Source organism: Hirundo rustica, chromosome 4 (genome assembly GCF_015227805.2).
Source record: "Hirundo rustica isolate bHirRus1 chromosome 4, bHirRus1.pri.v3, whole genome shotgun sequence".
In the NCBI taxonomy this organism is placed as follows: Eukaryota; Metazoa; Chordata; class Aves; order Passeriformes; family Hirundinidae; genus Hirundo; species Hirundo rustica.
This window is the reverse complement of record NC_053453.1, coordinates 67,495,742-67,511,280: the sequence shown is the minus strand read 5'-3', so window position 1 is coordinate 67,511,280 and position 15,539 is coordinate 67,495,742. Positions and strand designations below refer to the sequence as shown.

Below are 15,539 nucleotides of genomic sequence, written 5' to 3'. Positions count from 1 at the left end.
CATGGATCAAGCAAACAAAGTTTTAATAAAGTCTCTCCAGGTGATTTCCTAAGTGGTTATAAAGAAATAAAATTTTCTAAGGATGTTAAATTTGGGGCAGTGTTGTTTTTAAAGCTACTAACTTCACAAAGCAAGTGCTGTGCTATTAAATTTAGGAAAAGTGGTATCTGAGCCATGCAGTAAATGCTCATTATTATAATCTTTAAGAGCTTTAATCAAGAAGACACACACACCTGATCTGTTCCTCTGGGGCAGAGTCAGCAGCCACGAGGGTCCCATAACAACAACTAAATGCAAACAATCTGTGAAGTCCTGCTGCTCAGATTTTAATCTGCTGCAGAAATGCCCCTCACATGTTCCAGGGATGACACAGAGCTACATGTTTTACTTCTCTGGTCTCACACCTTTCTTTTCTGCAGCTGTGCATTAAGACCACTTGGGTATGACACCACAAACATTAAAAAAAAAAAAAAAATCAATGTATGGAGACTGAAGACATGTTCAGCCAAATACAATATAAAGAGATGCAACACCAGCTTTAAATTATAATATTTCAGGATTAGCGTACCTGTGCACAAATTTAAGCTCAATCTGTGAGGATGTTTTTATCAGAACAAGGTGAAAAGTGTTCCACTGCAGCTTTTGAAGGGGAGAGCAAATCCCTCCTCTGCCTTACTATCAATCTCAGTACCTGCCTCCTCAATCAGATTAACAGAGCTGTTAATTTAATACAAACTCATCATTTGAAAATAAAACCAGAACACACTGATGATTATGGTAAGCAGCACAACTACTTAAGGCCCAAAGCTTTATTACTACCAATAGACAGTCTGGGCTTTTATTTGGCAGATTTTCCATGAATTCTCTCTCCATTTCACCTTCGTACGATGCACTGAGTAAAGCCAGCCAGTATTTACTGCCACAATTACTGGGTCATTTTGCATGACCTGTGCCACGGGTTATCACACTGAACACTCATTTTTAACAAACTGCTGCTTATCTGAGCGTTCTTCTGAACTACACCCTCTTCAATTTGAAGATTAAATGAATTAGATTTATTTCTTGGATTGTATGTCCCTGTATATGCATGATGTGCCATCTTGGGCTGTAGTAAAGTATGGACAAGTCTTATATTCCAGGTCTGACAGGCTGCAAAATGCAAAGAAAGCCACTAAAACAGGCAAAATCCAAGTAAAGCTCATACTTCCATGTTCTTCTGGAAGGAATGGAATTTTCTTTCTGAAGTGGAAACAGCAAACATTGATCTGCTGCAATGTGCCGAAGCACAGGCTGTACAAGAATCAACATTTTTGCAGATCTTACTGTTTTGCAGTAGAAAGAGCTAATTTGATTAAGGAGCTTTCACATGAAAAATTAGATAACAATTGTTGAGTCAACGTTTATTGCCAACTTTCCCATCACCAGTAGGAGCTGTAATTTGCTTTAGCAATGCAGAGAGATGGAGAGACACAGAGTGAGAAAAGAGATTGCTATTACTGCCACCACCAAGAATAGACTTATGAACCCTGCTGAAAGAGATTATTCTGAAAAAATCTGTACAGATACGTATTTGCTTATATCATTAGCACAAGGTGACATTTTAAAGAGCCAGACGCCAATCCTACAAATTTAAGTCACATTAATACCACTTTAAGACTCTCTAGCATTTCAATAAGCAATGACCATATAAATAAAATGGGACTAACCAGTTCTTTTAGCTGTCAGAACTGGAGGCAAAAATACCCTTTGGCAGTTACGAAAAGCTTCAAAATCTAAACAGCCTGAAGAACCCAGGACCTTGAGGCAATGTTTTTGAGGTGCTTTTGCCTCCCGAATGACAGCCAAACTCTCCATTTAAAATATGATCATGTGCAAAGAAAGGCTGTTTCAAACACAGACCAAAGTGTCCCACACAGGAGTTTTCACAAGTTCCACTTCTGCAGCGTTTAAAGGAACCCAATGAAAGTTAGTCCTGACAATTCCAAATTGTTCTGTGCCCATCCTTAAAACATTTGACCACAGCTGATCTCCCAAAAACAACCAAAACTTTCTTCCTTGGGGGAGGACTAAGCTTTTCCAGAAAAGTTCTACCTTACAACTGACAAGTGACATGAAAGAAACCTCAATGTAAAAAGCCTGACCAAGTTAAAACTCATTGAAAACAGAGCTTTAAGATGAAATCTGTACACAAGAACTGGATTAAAAATCGCTTGGAGTGATACAGTATCATGAAACAGATATGACAAGTCCCTAAAAAATGGTTCCAGCAAACTAAGTTATCAGTTAGCCATGAATTTTCACTGAGATGTAGGAAGGAATTTCTCTAAATACTGCCCCAGTTACTTCACCAGACCAGGCACAGGTTCTCAACTTAGTTTGATCACAAGGCTGGGGCTTAACCCACTGCACATCAGACAGTTGAAATAACCAAAATGCTTTTTTAACAGCGGTCTCGTGATTTGGGTCAACTTCTTCACACACTTCAAAGGTGTGCTTAAGCATATATTCTAAACAACGAGACCCCAAACCCTGGGAAAGCCTTTACTATGCTTGCAATAATGCTCATTCATCTGCTTTTCCCGTGAATCCAACGCCAGCTGGAAAGCAGAAACGTTCCAAGGGAAACAAAGCCCTACAGTGAAACCACACTGGGGTGGTTTGGCCTTACAGCTTTGCTCTGTGTTTAACTCCCAGGCAAGGGGAAGCCCAATGAAGCTCAGGTGCAGCTTTGGTGGGAATAAATCAGGTTTGTCTCTCATCGATATTATTGATAATATCGGGAGCTACATGCTCATGTAAACAGGGAAGAGCCTGAATATAAAGCTTATGCCAAAGAGAGAAAAGCAGAACCAGCTATCAAAATAAACCTAAGCTATTCATCCCCTTCTCCTTAAGGACTGTGAAAGGAGGAGTAAACGCTCATGGCCTTACAAAACCACCAGTACTGCCACCTGCTTACACTCAGAAACAGGACTATCACTGTTTTTCATAAACTACATTACATTGACTTTAGTCAGTGATCTAACTGAAAATATTAATAATCTGTAGCCTTATACCCAAGATGTAGGGCCCACTAAGGCAAGCTTTCACTGATAAATTCTATTATTTGCTTGAAAATTCACAGAGGGATTTGGCTTAAAACACAATCTTCTTGCTGTGAGTTGAGGTTTGCATCTTTATTCTCAGTCATAACCCAAAATCACTAACTTCCAGAACAACTTATTTCTGTACTTCATTCCAATATTCTTCTCTTTTCTGTCCTTGCCTATCAATTTTTGAAAGTCTTAAAAACTTAGCTGAACTGAGACATCATCCCGCACGAGCACGCAATAACATCCTTTTAAAAAAGCGTCTTGGCAATCAAAAAAGCCTGTTCTGACAACTCCCTCCCATTTCCACCTTCCCAGTTTCCTTCTGCAGAAACATTTCTGACTCCCTCTGAGTTCCAGCAGAACTGGGCCCAGGAAAGGGCAGAGGCAGGAAAATGGTGCCTTTCAGCAGGGCATTAGCGACGGTGTTTCCATGTGGTGGAAGGTGAGGACAGGCATGGAAAAGAAGGTTCCTCCTTCGAAAGATTCACGGCAGTCTTCCCACAGAATCCAGAAGACCACCAGCTGCATCTGTTCATACTTGGAAGCTCTCCATGAGAACAGAGGATCAGTTTTATTTATATACTGGCTTTTAGATAAAGAGTGAATATATAACTACAGCCCATGGGCCTTGACTCCCCTAATTTAAAATTGCCTTTGAAGAAGGTGCATGTGTGTGTATATATGTATGTTTATATATATGATACTGTGACTGAAAAATCATTCCATGCACACACATGTATATACCATCACATACACTAATATTTAGATCCTCTTGCTCTAACTAAATTCCAGGTCTTTCTCCAGTGCCTCAAAAAATATTTTATTTACACAGCATCCTGTGAAGGAATTTCATAGCACAACATGCTCTGAACAGCACTGGGAAAGAATCAGGAGCCATCCCTACCAGTGCCAACATTTTGAATCCAACGGGTTCTAAACTGTCTAGTGGGCATCTTTATTTTAAAATATCCCTTTTAATACAAGTGGCTGTGCAAAAGGAGTATTTCCCCAACAAAGCCTGATGCTTTTAAGACAGACTGAACAAAGTACAACCTAGATGTTGGTGCAGCATTTCCATTGTTTCAAACCTTAAATGTAATTTCAGAGTTACTTTTTCACCCTCCTATCTCCACAACAGACACCTTCCAAACAAAGCCACTGTCATTATTCAGTCCAATTGTATGCCCCCTTCTTCAGCACACTCCTGTGGCCTAATTTATTCTCAGTCATTCAAGTCTGGTGATTCTGCTTTGGTTTTTTTAATCTTACCTAACAGAGACTTTCTTTGTTGCCAGAAGTTAGCATTGCTCTGTGAAGTTTTACTAATTAGCCCAGGTTTCAACTTGTCAAAAATGTGGGTGGGTGGTGCAAATATGTACTAATAAAATATTCATTTCTCAGATCCAAAAAATGCCTGACAAGCTATGAGGAAATTCTGCTAAGTGGTGTAGCTGTATCTCTACAGAAATTCTGAGCAGTTACTCGAACTGCAGCATTCTGCCCTTATTTACCTCCTGAATTCCCGATTCACAACCCGCACCTAACGCTTCTGATTATGCAGAGTAGGAGCCACTCAGGCCTGATCTAATTTGTACTGACAGGAAAATCTTTGCTCTTAAAAGAGAAACCACCAACCAGCATTTCTCAAGATTGCTTTCCTCCAGAAGTACTGGACCAGTTCCACCTCTTCCATAGAGTTTCTCCTCTCCTGAAAGCTCACATGTGCCACTCTGTCACCTGTGTCCTCACACAGCCCAAGAGAGGCACTGAAAGGACCAGTGAGCTACAATAAACCAACAGTGAGCTCTAAAGTCTTAGGAAAAGTATCAAACAACTAACTCAGAATTTCAGAAATAGCCTTAATATCAATTGCTTAGGTGTATCAAGCATGTCCCCCTAATTAGAGAATCAATGCCTCAAGGAAAAATTCCTTTGCTATTAATGAAAACAAACTAGAATAAACTAATTACCTGTTTGCCTGTTTAATCCTCTTGCTGAGGGAAAAAAAGGCATTTCATCTCTAAGCAGAAGTGCTTTTATTCTATTAAAACCTCTCACAAGGTTAAGAATGCTGCATCCACCTGACAGGGAAGAGCAACAGCGGGCCAGGTCTCACTCTGAGTCTGCCCACTTGAAACAAATCAATCAATCATCAATAAACAATTACCAATTATAAGCAAGTTGACAGACAGAAGAAAACACCCCAAGGATTTCCAATCTGCAGAAATGCATCCATTGATATGACCAAGCAAATGTCAATGCCTGGGATAATTCACATTATGGTAATTCAGGTGAGAGCTCTGCCTTTGCATTTGTGAAGTTTTCAGCTTTACCTGTCTTGTCTTTGCTGATGTTTCAATGAAAGGAATTCCGTAACTTCTTGCTAAATCCTGAGCTTGTTTTGTGTCTACTGTTCTGGAAGGCAAATCACATTTGTTTCCTACTAGCACCATTGGGACATCTTCTGAGTCTTTAACTCTCTTTATTTGTTCCCTAAAAACAAAGAAAAAGAAAAGATTGCATTTAACAAGTATTAATAGTTTCTATGGCAGATTTTAAAACAGTCAAAACATTAAATTAACAGAGGTGAACATCATTCTTTGTGTTAATCTACTGCACATGCACTACTGGAAGCCACTAAAAAATAAATTGATCAATCCTGTCACCATCAACTTTAGCATCTTACTAAACTAAACCAAACCAACCAACCAAAAGCCTGACATTTTACAAACTGCTACAGATGTTAATGTCATTACATACGGTTTTTCAATTTTTTTAAACTTTTTTAGCAGCTAATACCACAATAAGCTTAACAAGCTCTGGTATTAATCTTCCTACTTACCTCTCATATTCAACACTCATAATACTCAATTCATTTGCCAAAATACTGCCAAAAGCTCATGGTCTGCTCTCTTGATTTTATTTTGTTCTTTAATTAAGAACAGCATTAAAAAATCTGCCCTTAGGGGGTTTAAAACTTTGAAGACCACTGGTTTGGCTTTCTACAGAGAGAAATCTGGTAAAAGTCCTCTCAAGCACAAATTAGAAAGCATCTTGAAAGATGCTGGATGTACTTGTGAAGAATCATTCATTTCATTACTTTTGCCTTCCTAAATAATCTAGCAGTGTGTTCCTTAATTAATAGAGACACTGCTTCCAGCTGTTTCTGATCATTCAGCTTCAAGCCTGGAAGGTCACCCACAGGTCTGTCGATGCACACAAGAAAAGTCCAGCACTCAACTCCCAACACTCTTTGAAATAAACTGTGAAGGTCTTCTTATGCAAATATGCAACTCTCTTTAAAAACAAGAATTCCACATGAAAACCTCCATGCTCCTTCTTCCCCTTACACCAACATCGTTCTTGCCTTTTTCCCTTCCTCCTCTAAACCCACAGGAAACCCATTTGTGATATTATTATTATTATTATTATTACCTAACTGTGGATGGATTAACACATGTTTGGGACCAGCCTTAGGCTGATGCTGATGAACTCAGTGATCTTTGGTGGGAATTGCACTGGCTTCTAATAGAATACCCAGGGAGAATTCAGGGTTAACAGTGAGGTACCTGAGTATCTGACAGTGAGACCATTATAAATGATCAGCTACGGTAATCACCAGAGACTGCTTCCACTTCTAAATTAGTGCAGTCGACAAAGAAAGCATGAGCTGGAATTCTTAACTGATCATTTAAAAGAAGATCACATGAAGAACTTAGTAACAGGCTGGTTTTTACTGTCATTTTGGAGCTCTGGTTTTCTGGCGCTTCACAGGCATCAGGGTTCACACAGGTTATTCTTCCCACAAGATCCTCCAAGTACTTCCCCCTCCAGCCCCCCAAGAAACAGGAATTGACACTATTGTCTGTACAATTACAATAGATTCGGTTTTTCCATCTTAGCAAACAATTTTATCAATGGAATGGACAGACTTTATCTTTGGGTAAGTCTTGACTCCGAACACTAAGTTTACACCTCATTTTCCAGGCAGATTTTCAGATAACCCAACATTCCAAGTAACAGATGCACAAAGGAGTTGCAATATTTTTAGTTTTCAGATTTTCCCTATTCCATGAGAGATCACTGATAATCCAGAGGAGGAACGAGCCCCCTGCCCACCTCATACAAGAGCTGGTGGATTATATCTTCATATACACACCTATAATGGTGAATATCTTCAAAAGACTTTGTATTGTTTATGGCAAACACACAGAGGAAGCCTTCCCCTGTTCTCATATATTGGTCCCTCATTGCACTGTACTCTTCTTGACCTGCTGTATCAAGAATATCCAAGAGACAGGTTTCTCCATCAATCACTACTTGCTTCCTGTAGGAATCCTAGGGAAAAAAATACACCTCGGTTAACCACAAACAGGTAAGGTTTTGAACATCAGTAAATCTGGAGATAATCAAATTATTTACCAGCAATAAGCGTGACTGAAAAGGTTTGACTGTGCTTAAGCTTGTTCAATCTACTCATTTTGTTTTTTCAGGGTTTATCCCTCATTCTAAGCGACAAGAACGCACAAAATAATAAAGCAGAAAGAACACGCAAGTAAGACAACTCCAAAACTCTTTGAAAGGAGGAATAAAAAGCCTTCAGTGTTTGGGACAGGAAATCTGTTTTGTGTGCCTGAGCAGGTGTGTATAATGGTATCTGTTACTAAGTAATCAAAGTTGAGCTGATGTATTTGGAATCCAAGCTTTTCAGCCAGGACAGATCAACAGAGCCATATATTAAAAGCCTGATGGGCTGGTTCACAGAGGTGTCAGAACAAATTATTTCAATGCTATCAAATCAAAGCGCTCAGGTCACTGACTCAAGTGGCTAAAATGTGTACAGAGTCCCACCAGCTAGAATTTATTACATCCCTGTTTTGTGCCAGGCCTCCATGAGTACACAGCTTTAGCAGTAAGAAGGTGAGCATTACACGCCCAGTAACTTCTAGAAACACCTGTGTTTGAAACAAAGCCACGGCAATGAGCTTGGAAAAGGTGTCTGCAGCTTGGAAAAGGTGTCAGCAACCAGTACCAAGAATTATTCCCAGTAAGCAGCTCTTGTAACAAATAGCAGGTATGAACACAAGCTCCTGGTTATCACCTTTCAGCTTCCTTAGTCAGCGGTAAGCACATTGCTGCTGCTCTGACACTATACAGGAGTGAACCTAAGCTACTGGGAAGGAAATTAAAGAATTAAAATTGCAATTCTGGCCAGATGAAAGGCAAACTCAGAACAACCTTTCTTCTTTTGTACCCATTTTTGGGCACAGTACACTTACTCTTAGGCACTTTCTATCCATTTGTAATTTTACAAAAGACTCTCTTCTTTCCTGCTGCTCACGCTAAGAAACAAGCAGGAGATAATCATAAAAAACCAGTATTTTAAACTAAATCAACTCTGTAATGTCACATTTACTGTTAAATGTCATCCACGCTCACGGTATCAGGTAAAACAATACTTACTGTTCACCTTAAAGATCAAAGTTTGTCGCCAACGTGATTTTGGGACTATTTATCTCACAGAAGTGCAAATTCAGTGTTCAGGTAAGAAGTGGGTAAGTTACTTCACAAATTTATAAGCCATGTTTAAACACTGATATAGCTGAGAAACACACAAGCTCCAACGTGTTCTAAAATGAAGTTAATATTCTACCTTGCTGCTTAAAGGGGGAAAATAAATTACAACTCCCCCCCAAAACCTAAGGACGCATCTTCATTCCAACAGTTTTTTTTTTTTCTATTCAACAGCAGATCCCCCCCTGTCCTAGGATACCTTTATCACAGTACTGGCAGAACTTCTATCATTTTAGCAGACATATTTACAAGGCTTGCAGTTTCTCTTCTTGCAATTTGACTGCTAGTTCAAAAATATGAAAAGCAGTGCTTGAAAAGCCTGTACTCTTCCCTTCCATCTAAAGGACTTCAAAGGGAAAGAAATTCCCCTCAACTGAGCTCTAAACAAAAGCTTTAAGTAATTTTCATCAAAGAAAATAACTTTTAAGAGAAAAGAAAATCGCTTTTAAGAACTGACTACCATGTTAGCACCAGCATAAAGCACGGCAGATACAAAAATTACTATTTTGAGGTGCTAAGTCGCTTTGCCACTTCTGGGGAGAAAATCTTTGTGTCTACCTAGCAAGGGGATTTGAAGCAGAAGGAAAAGAAAGATGTGTGAGATAAAACTTCGAAGCTTACGATTTCCAGACAAGTGAAATAATAATAAGTTTTGATTTTTGGCCTTTTTTCCCCCCTTCCCCTTGCAAAACATCAAACCCGAAATCACACTGGCCGCTATTAAGTAAAAACAAAATGCAAACTATAAATAATGCAAACTAGAAGATGAATTCCTGATTTCTACCCAGCTTCAAATGTGAAATTCCAGTTTTTCCCCAGTACACAGTATGTAACTTTTAAAAATTTCACTGAATGCTTAACCTGCATTTATTGGCCTTGTGCAAGCCACAAAAAAACCCAACAAGAATTACGTTAAAGGAGTAATAATTCCATCTGCTCACATGCGCTGATAAGAAAATGTGATTTGAAATCTCAGCTTTACACTACATATGGAATTTAGCTAAAAAAAAACCCACAAAAACCCAGTGCTTAATAAATCCCACCTAGGCAAGTAATTATTACTGCACAAAACTCCATTATGCCAGAGATTTAATGCTAAAATATCACAGCTGCTGAGACTAAGCTATTACTAAATATTGGCGCTCGTTTCATGAGGGCACAGGTCATTTAAGAACACGGACTTAAATATCAGTATTCCTAAACCAGCCGAAGGGATTTGGCTAATCCAATTTCAAAACCTCTGACAAGCAGCTACCAGAGCTGCCCTTTCCCTGGGACGTTTGAAAAACGACACATATTTAGAGCTGAAACGTCCTGAAAGTGTAAAAAAAGCCAAAAAAATTAAAAGAAATTCAAGTGAAGGCAAGTTAAGATTTACTCGAGCTCGGCCGGTAGAGGGCACTGCCCCCAACTGCTCAGGCCAGATTTACAACGCTTGCTGCCCATTTAATTTAAAATAAAACACTTAAAATGACTTGGCTATAAATCCTTGCTCGGACACCTCCTACAAATAAAGCACTGGACTGTGAAACACACATAAAGCATCGATATCTGAACAACTGCAGCCACCCAAACACTCATTTCCAGTCCTCCCCCTGCCCTGCCATCTGCTGTGTTCAGATTTGAGTAATAAAACACTCAAGCAGGCCCTGAAACTTGACGCTTTCCACCCAGGTTATTTGTTGAATCATTAGATTTATTCCACCAAAAAACAGCAGCAAAATTAACACTGTAAAGGCACCTGCGATTAAGTAATTAGTGTGGTTTTTCCTCTGCTGCACCAGACCATGTCTTCACAACATGAATATTTTAGAAGTGTGGAGTTTCGTTCTGTTAATCAGGAAATATTTAGAATTATTCAGTAACTGCAGTTATGAAATATACCACGGACAACAAACACTAAACTACGTTCTCTATCTTACCCCAATCATTTAGCTTGATTATCTGCATGGAAAAGGAGCATTCTGCTGTATGGCAATGAAAGAAACAGCAGTTAAGCGGCAAACAACAGTAGTGACACTACTGAACTATCCTAATTATTTACCAGTCAAGGCAATTTTAGCCTTATCTCCTCACACCCCCTAAAACCCGTCCCACAGCTATTGTTCTTTGATCACATCACAACTGCATCTACGCAGGAAGCACCATCACCAACCCTTCTCAACCAAGTGGGATTCTGCCCAAGCACGAACTGCAGCATTTAAACCCGATTTTAATATTTGTCTGCCACTCCGCATCGCAGCCTGCCCTTGCTGGCACTGAATTACTGCTTACCCACACGTGAGCACACACAAGGACAGCTACCAGGAGGAGGAAGATACAGTTTAAGATCCAGTCCTTGAGCTCTCAGAATTTACAAGATAAGAGCAGGATCTAGTAGTCAAGAACTTGTAAAAGGGGCAGAAATGAACGCTGCTGCACGTGACGTGCCCTGAATGCTGGCAAAACCTATCAGGCTGCTTAACGGCCTGTCAATTTGATGGCATTCTTACGGAAGAACACATGGATTCTGGACCACAGCACTGAACTTGTGGTTGCCCCATCCCTGGAAATGGCCATGGCCAGGTAGGACAGGGCTTGGAGCGCTGTGGAAGGTGCCCCTGCCCATGGGAACAAGATGAACTTTAAGGTCCCCTCCAAACCAGTCTATGATTCCACAAGTAAAAGACACAGTTCTGGGATTTTCAGGTTCATTCCATGAGGAACTCTATTTCCATTTTACTATTTTACATTAAAAATGTATTTAATGTCCTTCAAATTACTCAGCTGGTTGAACAGCAAAATCCCTCAAAGTGCTCCAGGAATACTGGCATTTAAGCTTCTGTGTTCCTAAACCGTTTACACAGTGACAACTTATAAGAGGGAACCTGCACAGCAATTTCTACAGCGCTTAAACACACCTCTAACCTAAGAGAAAACCAGGTAACTATGAACAAGCATCCAAACCCAACAACCTTCAAAGGTCCTTTTGCAGGAAAAAAGTAAAATCCCATTTGGCTTGCTCCTCAGCAAGTTTTACGTGATTTTAGAGAGTATTTGGGGTTGCTGCTGTTAGACTTCCTACGTCAATAATTGAAAGAACTGCTCTGCTGGTGTAAGACAGAGTTTTCCGCACAAGTCTAATCACAAAACCTTCTGCAGGCAAGATGTTATTTGGCCATGCAAGAGTCAGACAAGAAGACACGCAGGCACACGAAACAACCGCAAGTCAACGCATCTGTTTGGGCTCAGGCCCTCACTACGTCTGTGCCACCTCGGGGCACTGCCTCCTCTTGCTTGTGTCTCCCTGAAAATCACTACCTACACACTTCACAAGTCTCCGTTTTAAGCCTAGATTTACACACGTGTGATTCCTTCACGTGAGCCTGCCTTGCTGGATAAACGTATAAACGAAGTCATGAGACGCAGAAGCCTCAGTACCGGGAACATAAAAACCCGGGGTAAGTTATGGTGTCATTTCTCCTTTTATAGGGTCGGAGGTTGTTAAATGCAACGATCCACAGGAGATTTCACACAACACTGGTATTTTTCTTGTATTTAAAAGGCAGAGCTTGCCTGCTCATTATAAACAGCACAACTTTTAAAGTTTGAATACAATTTCAAACTTTGAGGCACCAGCGTTTTCTCTAGATGGGGAAACATGCACTGGTGTGTTTAAACAAAGAAAAAATAAGACAGGCTCCAATTTGTGCTTAATTCACTGTAACATTCTAGGACACATTTCTCGCTCTGTGAAACAGATCCCAGCAATAGGAGCTGAGAAAGACCAGCACGCACATTTCACAACCATTAATTTTCCTTCTTATCAAAGGAAAAATGTCCCATTTAAGAGGTTGCACAAAGCTATGAGGAGTTTCACCAAGCGTCTTCAAGTGAGTTTGCAAATACCTTGTCATGGAGATCCTAAACACACGCATCCACACTGCCCAAGGATACACGGCAATTAACACCACGCTTTTAATTGATCAAAACTGGTAATTTTTTACTGCAGCTATCAGAAGAAGCACAGCAATTCTGTCTCCAATGCAGGCCATTATCTCTGAGCTCTTTACTATAAAGCCCTGTCCTTGTGGTAAGTGTCCAAAAGCAAACAAGCACCATTATTAACTGATAATCTCCCCTCACAAAAAGTATAAGATGAAAGTGTTTACCTCTATTGTGGGGTCATATTCATCCACAAAGTGATTCTGGATTAGCTGTATTGTCAAGGCGCTCTTGCCTACACCACCAGCTCCAACCACCACAAGTTTATACTCTGTCATTTTTTAGCAGACCTGATGACAAAGAAACCAACATTAAGCAGAGCTGGGCTCCCACTAACGAGGATGCTGCCGGTGCCTTCTCATTCAGCGTCAGGATCCTCTACTATTACCGGGAAGCAGCTCCCTCCCTGCAAGACAAGACAAAAAGGGATGAGGGAATGCTGCTCCTCAAACATTACACACACAGGGAATGCAGAGCGGGCACTCGGCCGACAGGCAGCGGTCACACAGTGATTAAAAGAACACGAAATAAGTTAAAAAAAAAAATAAAAATACACTAAATAAATTTTTAAAAGGCACTGAATTCCGGGAAGGGCCAAAAGAGTATTTCGTGCAAGGGATTAATCCGTGCAGGGATTTAGCTCCCCGCTGCTTCCTCCCGGTGCCCGCCCGGGCTTCCCGGAGCGTCCCAGCTCCCCTCGGGATGAAGCTCACAGCCGGGAACGCGCCTCCCGTGCCCGGACAGGAGACAGGGCGAGCACGGCTTCCCCCGGCGGCTTCCCCTACAGAGCTGAGGGTGGGTTTTATTAATTTTTAATTGCCGGGCGAGCCGTGCCTGCGGGACCCCCGCGGCTCCGGGGCATCGCCCGCCCCGCCCCGGCTCCCTCTGCCCCCGCCAGCGCCGCGCCCGCACCGCCCCAACTTTCCGGGTTTCAGGATCTGGGAGAAGGGGTGGAGGGGGAAAAAAATAAATCCATGAGGGCTCAGGGAAGGGCGGGGGATGTCTCGGGCGAGCGTCGGGTCCCGCAGGGCGTTGGCCACCTGTCCCCTCCCGCCGGGAAGGACCGGGAATGCGGCTCCGGGGGATGCCGGCGAGAGCAGCGGGGGTGCGGGACAGAAGAGGGAAAGGGGGACGGGAGGGGGAACGGCGACGGGGAAGGAAAGGGGCGCCGGCTGCACTTCCCACCTCGAAGGGAAAGCGGGGAAGGAAGGAAGGAAGGAAGGAAGAGGGTCGCCCCGGCTCGGCTGGGTGGGGATAGGCGGTACCTGGCTAGCCGTGCCGCGGGAGCTCCCGGCACCCGCCGTGCTCGCGTCGCGTCCCTTCCTTTCCTCTCCTTTTCCCTCCCTTCCCGCTCCGCGTCCCTTCCCTTCCCGTCCCGGTGCGAAATGGCGGGGGACGGGCAGGGCTGGGCGGGCGCTGCCCAGGGAGCCGAGCACCGATGCACGGATGGACGGCCGCGATCGATGCACTCGGCGCTCCAGCGCCCCTTGCGGCAGCGCCGGCACCTCCCTCCCGCTGCCGAGCGCTGGGCCGCGGGTTCGAGACCGCATCCGGCCACTCCCGTGTCCAGTCCTGGGATCCTCAGGGTGAGGGAGACATGGAGCTCCTGGAGCGGATGCTGCGGAGATGATTTAGGGACTGGAAAGGCTGAGGGAGCTGGGGCTGTTCGGCGGCGAGAGGGGCCCTCATCCCTGGGTGTCCCTGTGAGCAGGGAGGGCTCAGAGCAGGGCCCAGGCTCTGCTCCGGGGGGCCCAGCAATGGCACCAGAGGAACGGGCAGGAGCTGAGCCCAGGGGGTTCCACCTGGACAGGAGGAAAAACAGCTTCCACAGATTACCCAGAGAGGCTGGAAATTTCCTTCACTAAGGATATTCCAGGGCCATCTGGACACAATCCCGTGCCCTGTGCTCTGGGATGGCCCTGCTGGAGCGGGGAGGTGGCACCAGGTGCCCCACTGAGGGCCCATCCAGCCTGACCCATCGTGGATTCCGTGGGGCCGGAGGATGCGGCTTTGGGACCGGGGAGAGGCTTGGAGGAGGCACTTGGGAAGCGTCCGTCCGGGAAGTGCGCGCTCGAGGGCGGTGAAGGGAAATGTGTACAATTCCAGCATTTCCTCGCTGTTTCCCCCTTCCCTCACTGCCCATGGGGACCCTGGAGGGGAAGAGGCACAAGGGCCGCCGTAAGGCTTGGGACAGGCTCGTCCCCTGGGGACACGTGGGCTGCCCGCACAGGCGGTGCCTGCTTACACATAAAGAGCGATTTTATCCATCGTGGAAATGTCAGCAGAGGCTTTGTGCAACTGCTGCGACGCTTAGAAACCAAATAAAGTTGGTCAGCTTTCAAAAGAAAATGTAAGGTTTGATTATTAGCTCTGAATAAAGGTTAATAAACACAGTGTTTGGGGTTTTTAAACAAGTTAACCGATGCATAGTAAACCATAACTTCTTATTAAAAGGCTAAAACCATAACTCCCTGTAACTGAAATACAGAATCACAGAATGGCCTGATTTGGAAGGGACCTTAAAGATCATCCAGTCCCATCCCCTGCCATGGGTAGGGACATTTTCCACTATCCCAGGGTGCTCCAAGCCCTGTCCAACCTGGCCTTGGACACTTCCAGGGATAGGAAACTCTTCGTGATCCCCATTTCACCTCTCCCGCAAATTTAGGTGTCAGTAACCTAGTAATTTTTGTGTTAAAGGTTATTAGGTTGTTTCCCAACAGTCACCAAAAAAAAAAACCCAAAAAAAACCAAACCCAAACCCTCACAAAAATCCATGTGACAGAGTAACATGAGACCATCTCGCAAATCAGGGTTATTAATTAGGCTGCCTCACATGAGCAGATGTAAAACCCAAAAGTCAGACTTACTTTCAAAGAACAAGTAGCC

At 43.1% G+C, this 15,539-nt stretch overlaps 1 protein-coding gene across 5 annotated transcripts in view; it reads right to left on the bottom strand.

The window, feature by feature from the left end:
• Positions 1-15,539, bottom strand: part of KRAS (KRAS proto-oncogene, GTPase) — a 22,291-nt gene extending 6,752 nt beyond the window's left edge. Inside the window, exons 1-5 of one of the 5 annotated variants that reach the window (XM_040062154.2) lie at positions 13,916-14,039; positions 13,039-13,056; positions 12,818-12,940; positions 7,252-7,430; positions 5,426-5,585 (exon numbers count right to left, since the gene is read on the bottom strand). In XM_040062154.2, coding sequence (XP_039918088.1) covers positions 5,426-5,585; positions 7,252-7,430; positions 12,818-12,928 — 450 coding nt within the window. In that variant the 5' untranslated portion in view covers positions 12,929-12,940; positions 13,039-13,056; positions 13,916-14,039. Of the gene's footprint in view, positions 1-5,425; positions 5,586-7,251; positions 7,431-12,817; positions 13,057-13,363; positions 13,397-13,915; positions 14,085-15,520 lie in introns of those variants that run through there. The other 4 variants (XM_040062156.2, XM_040062152.2, XM_040062155.2 and 1 more) reach the window with 4 other exon arrangements.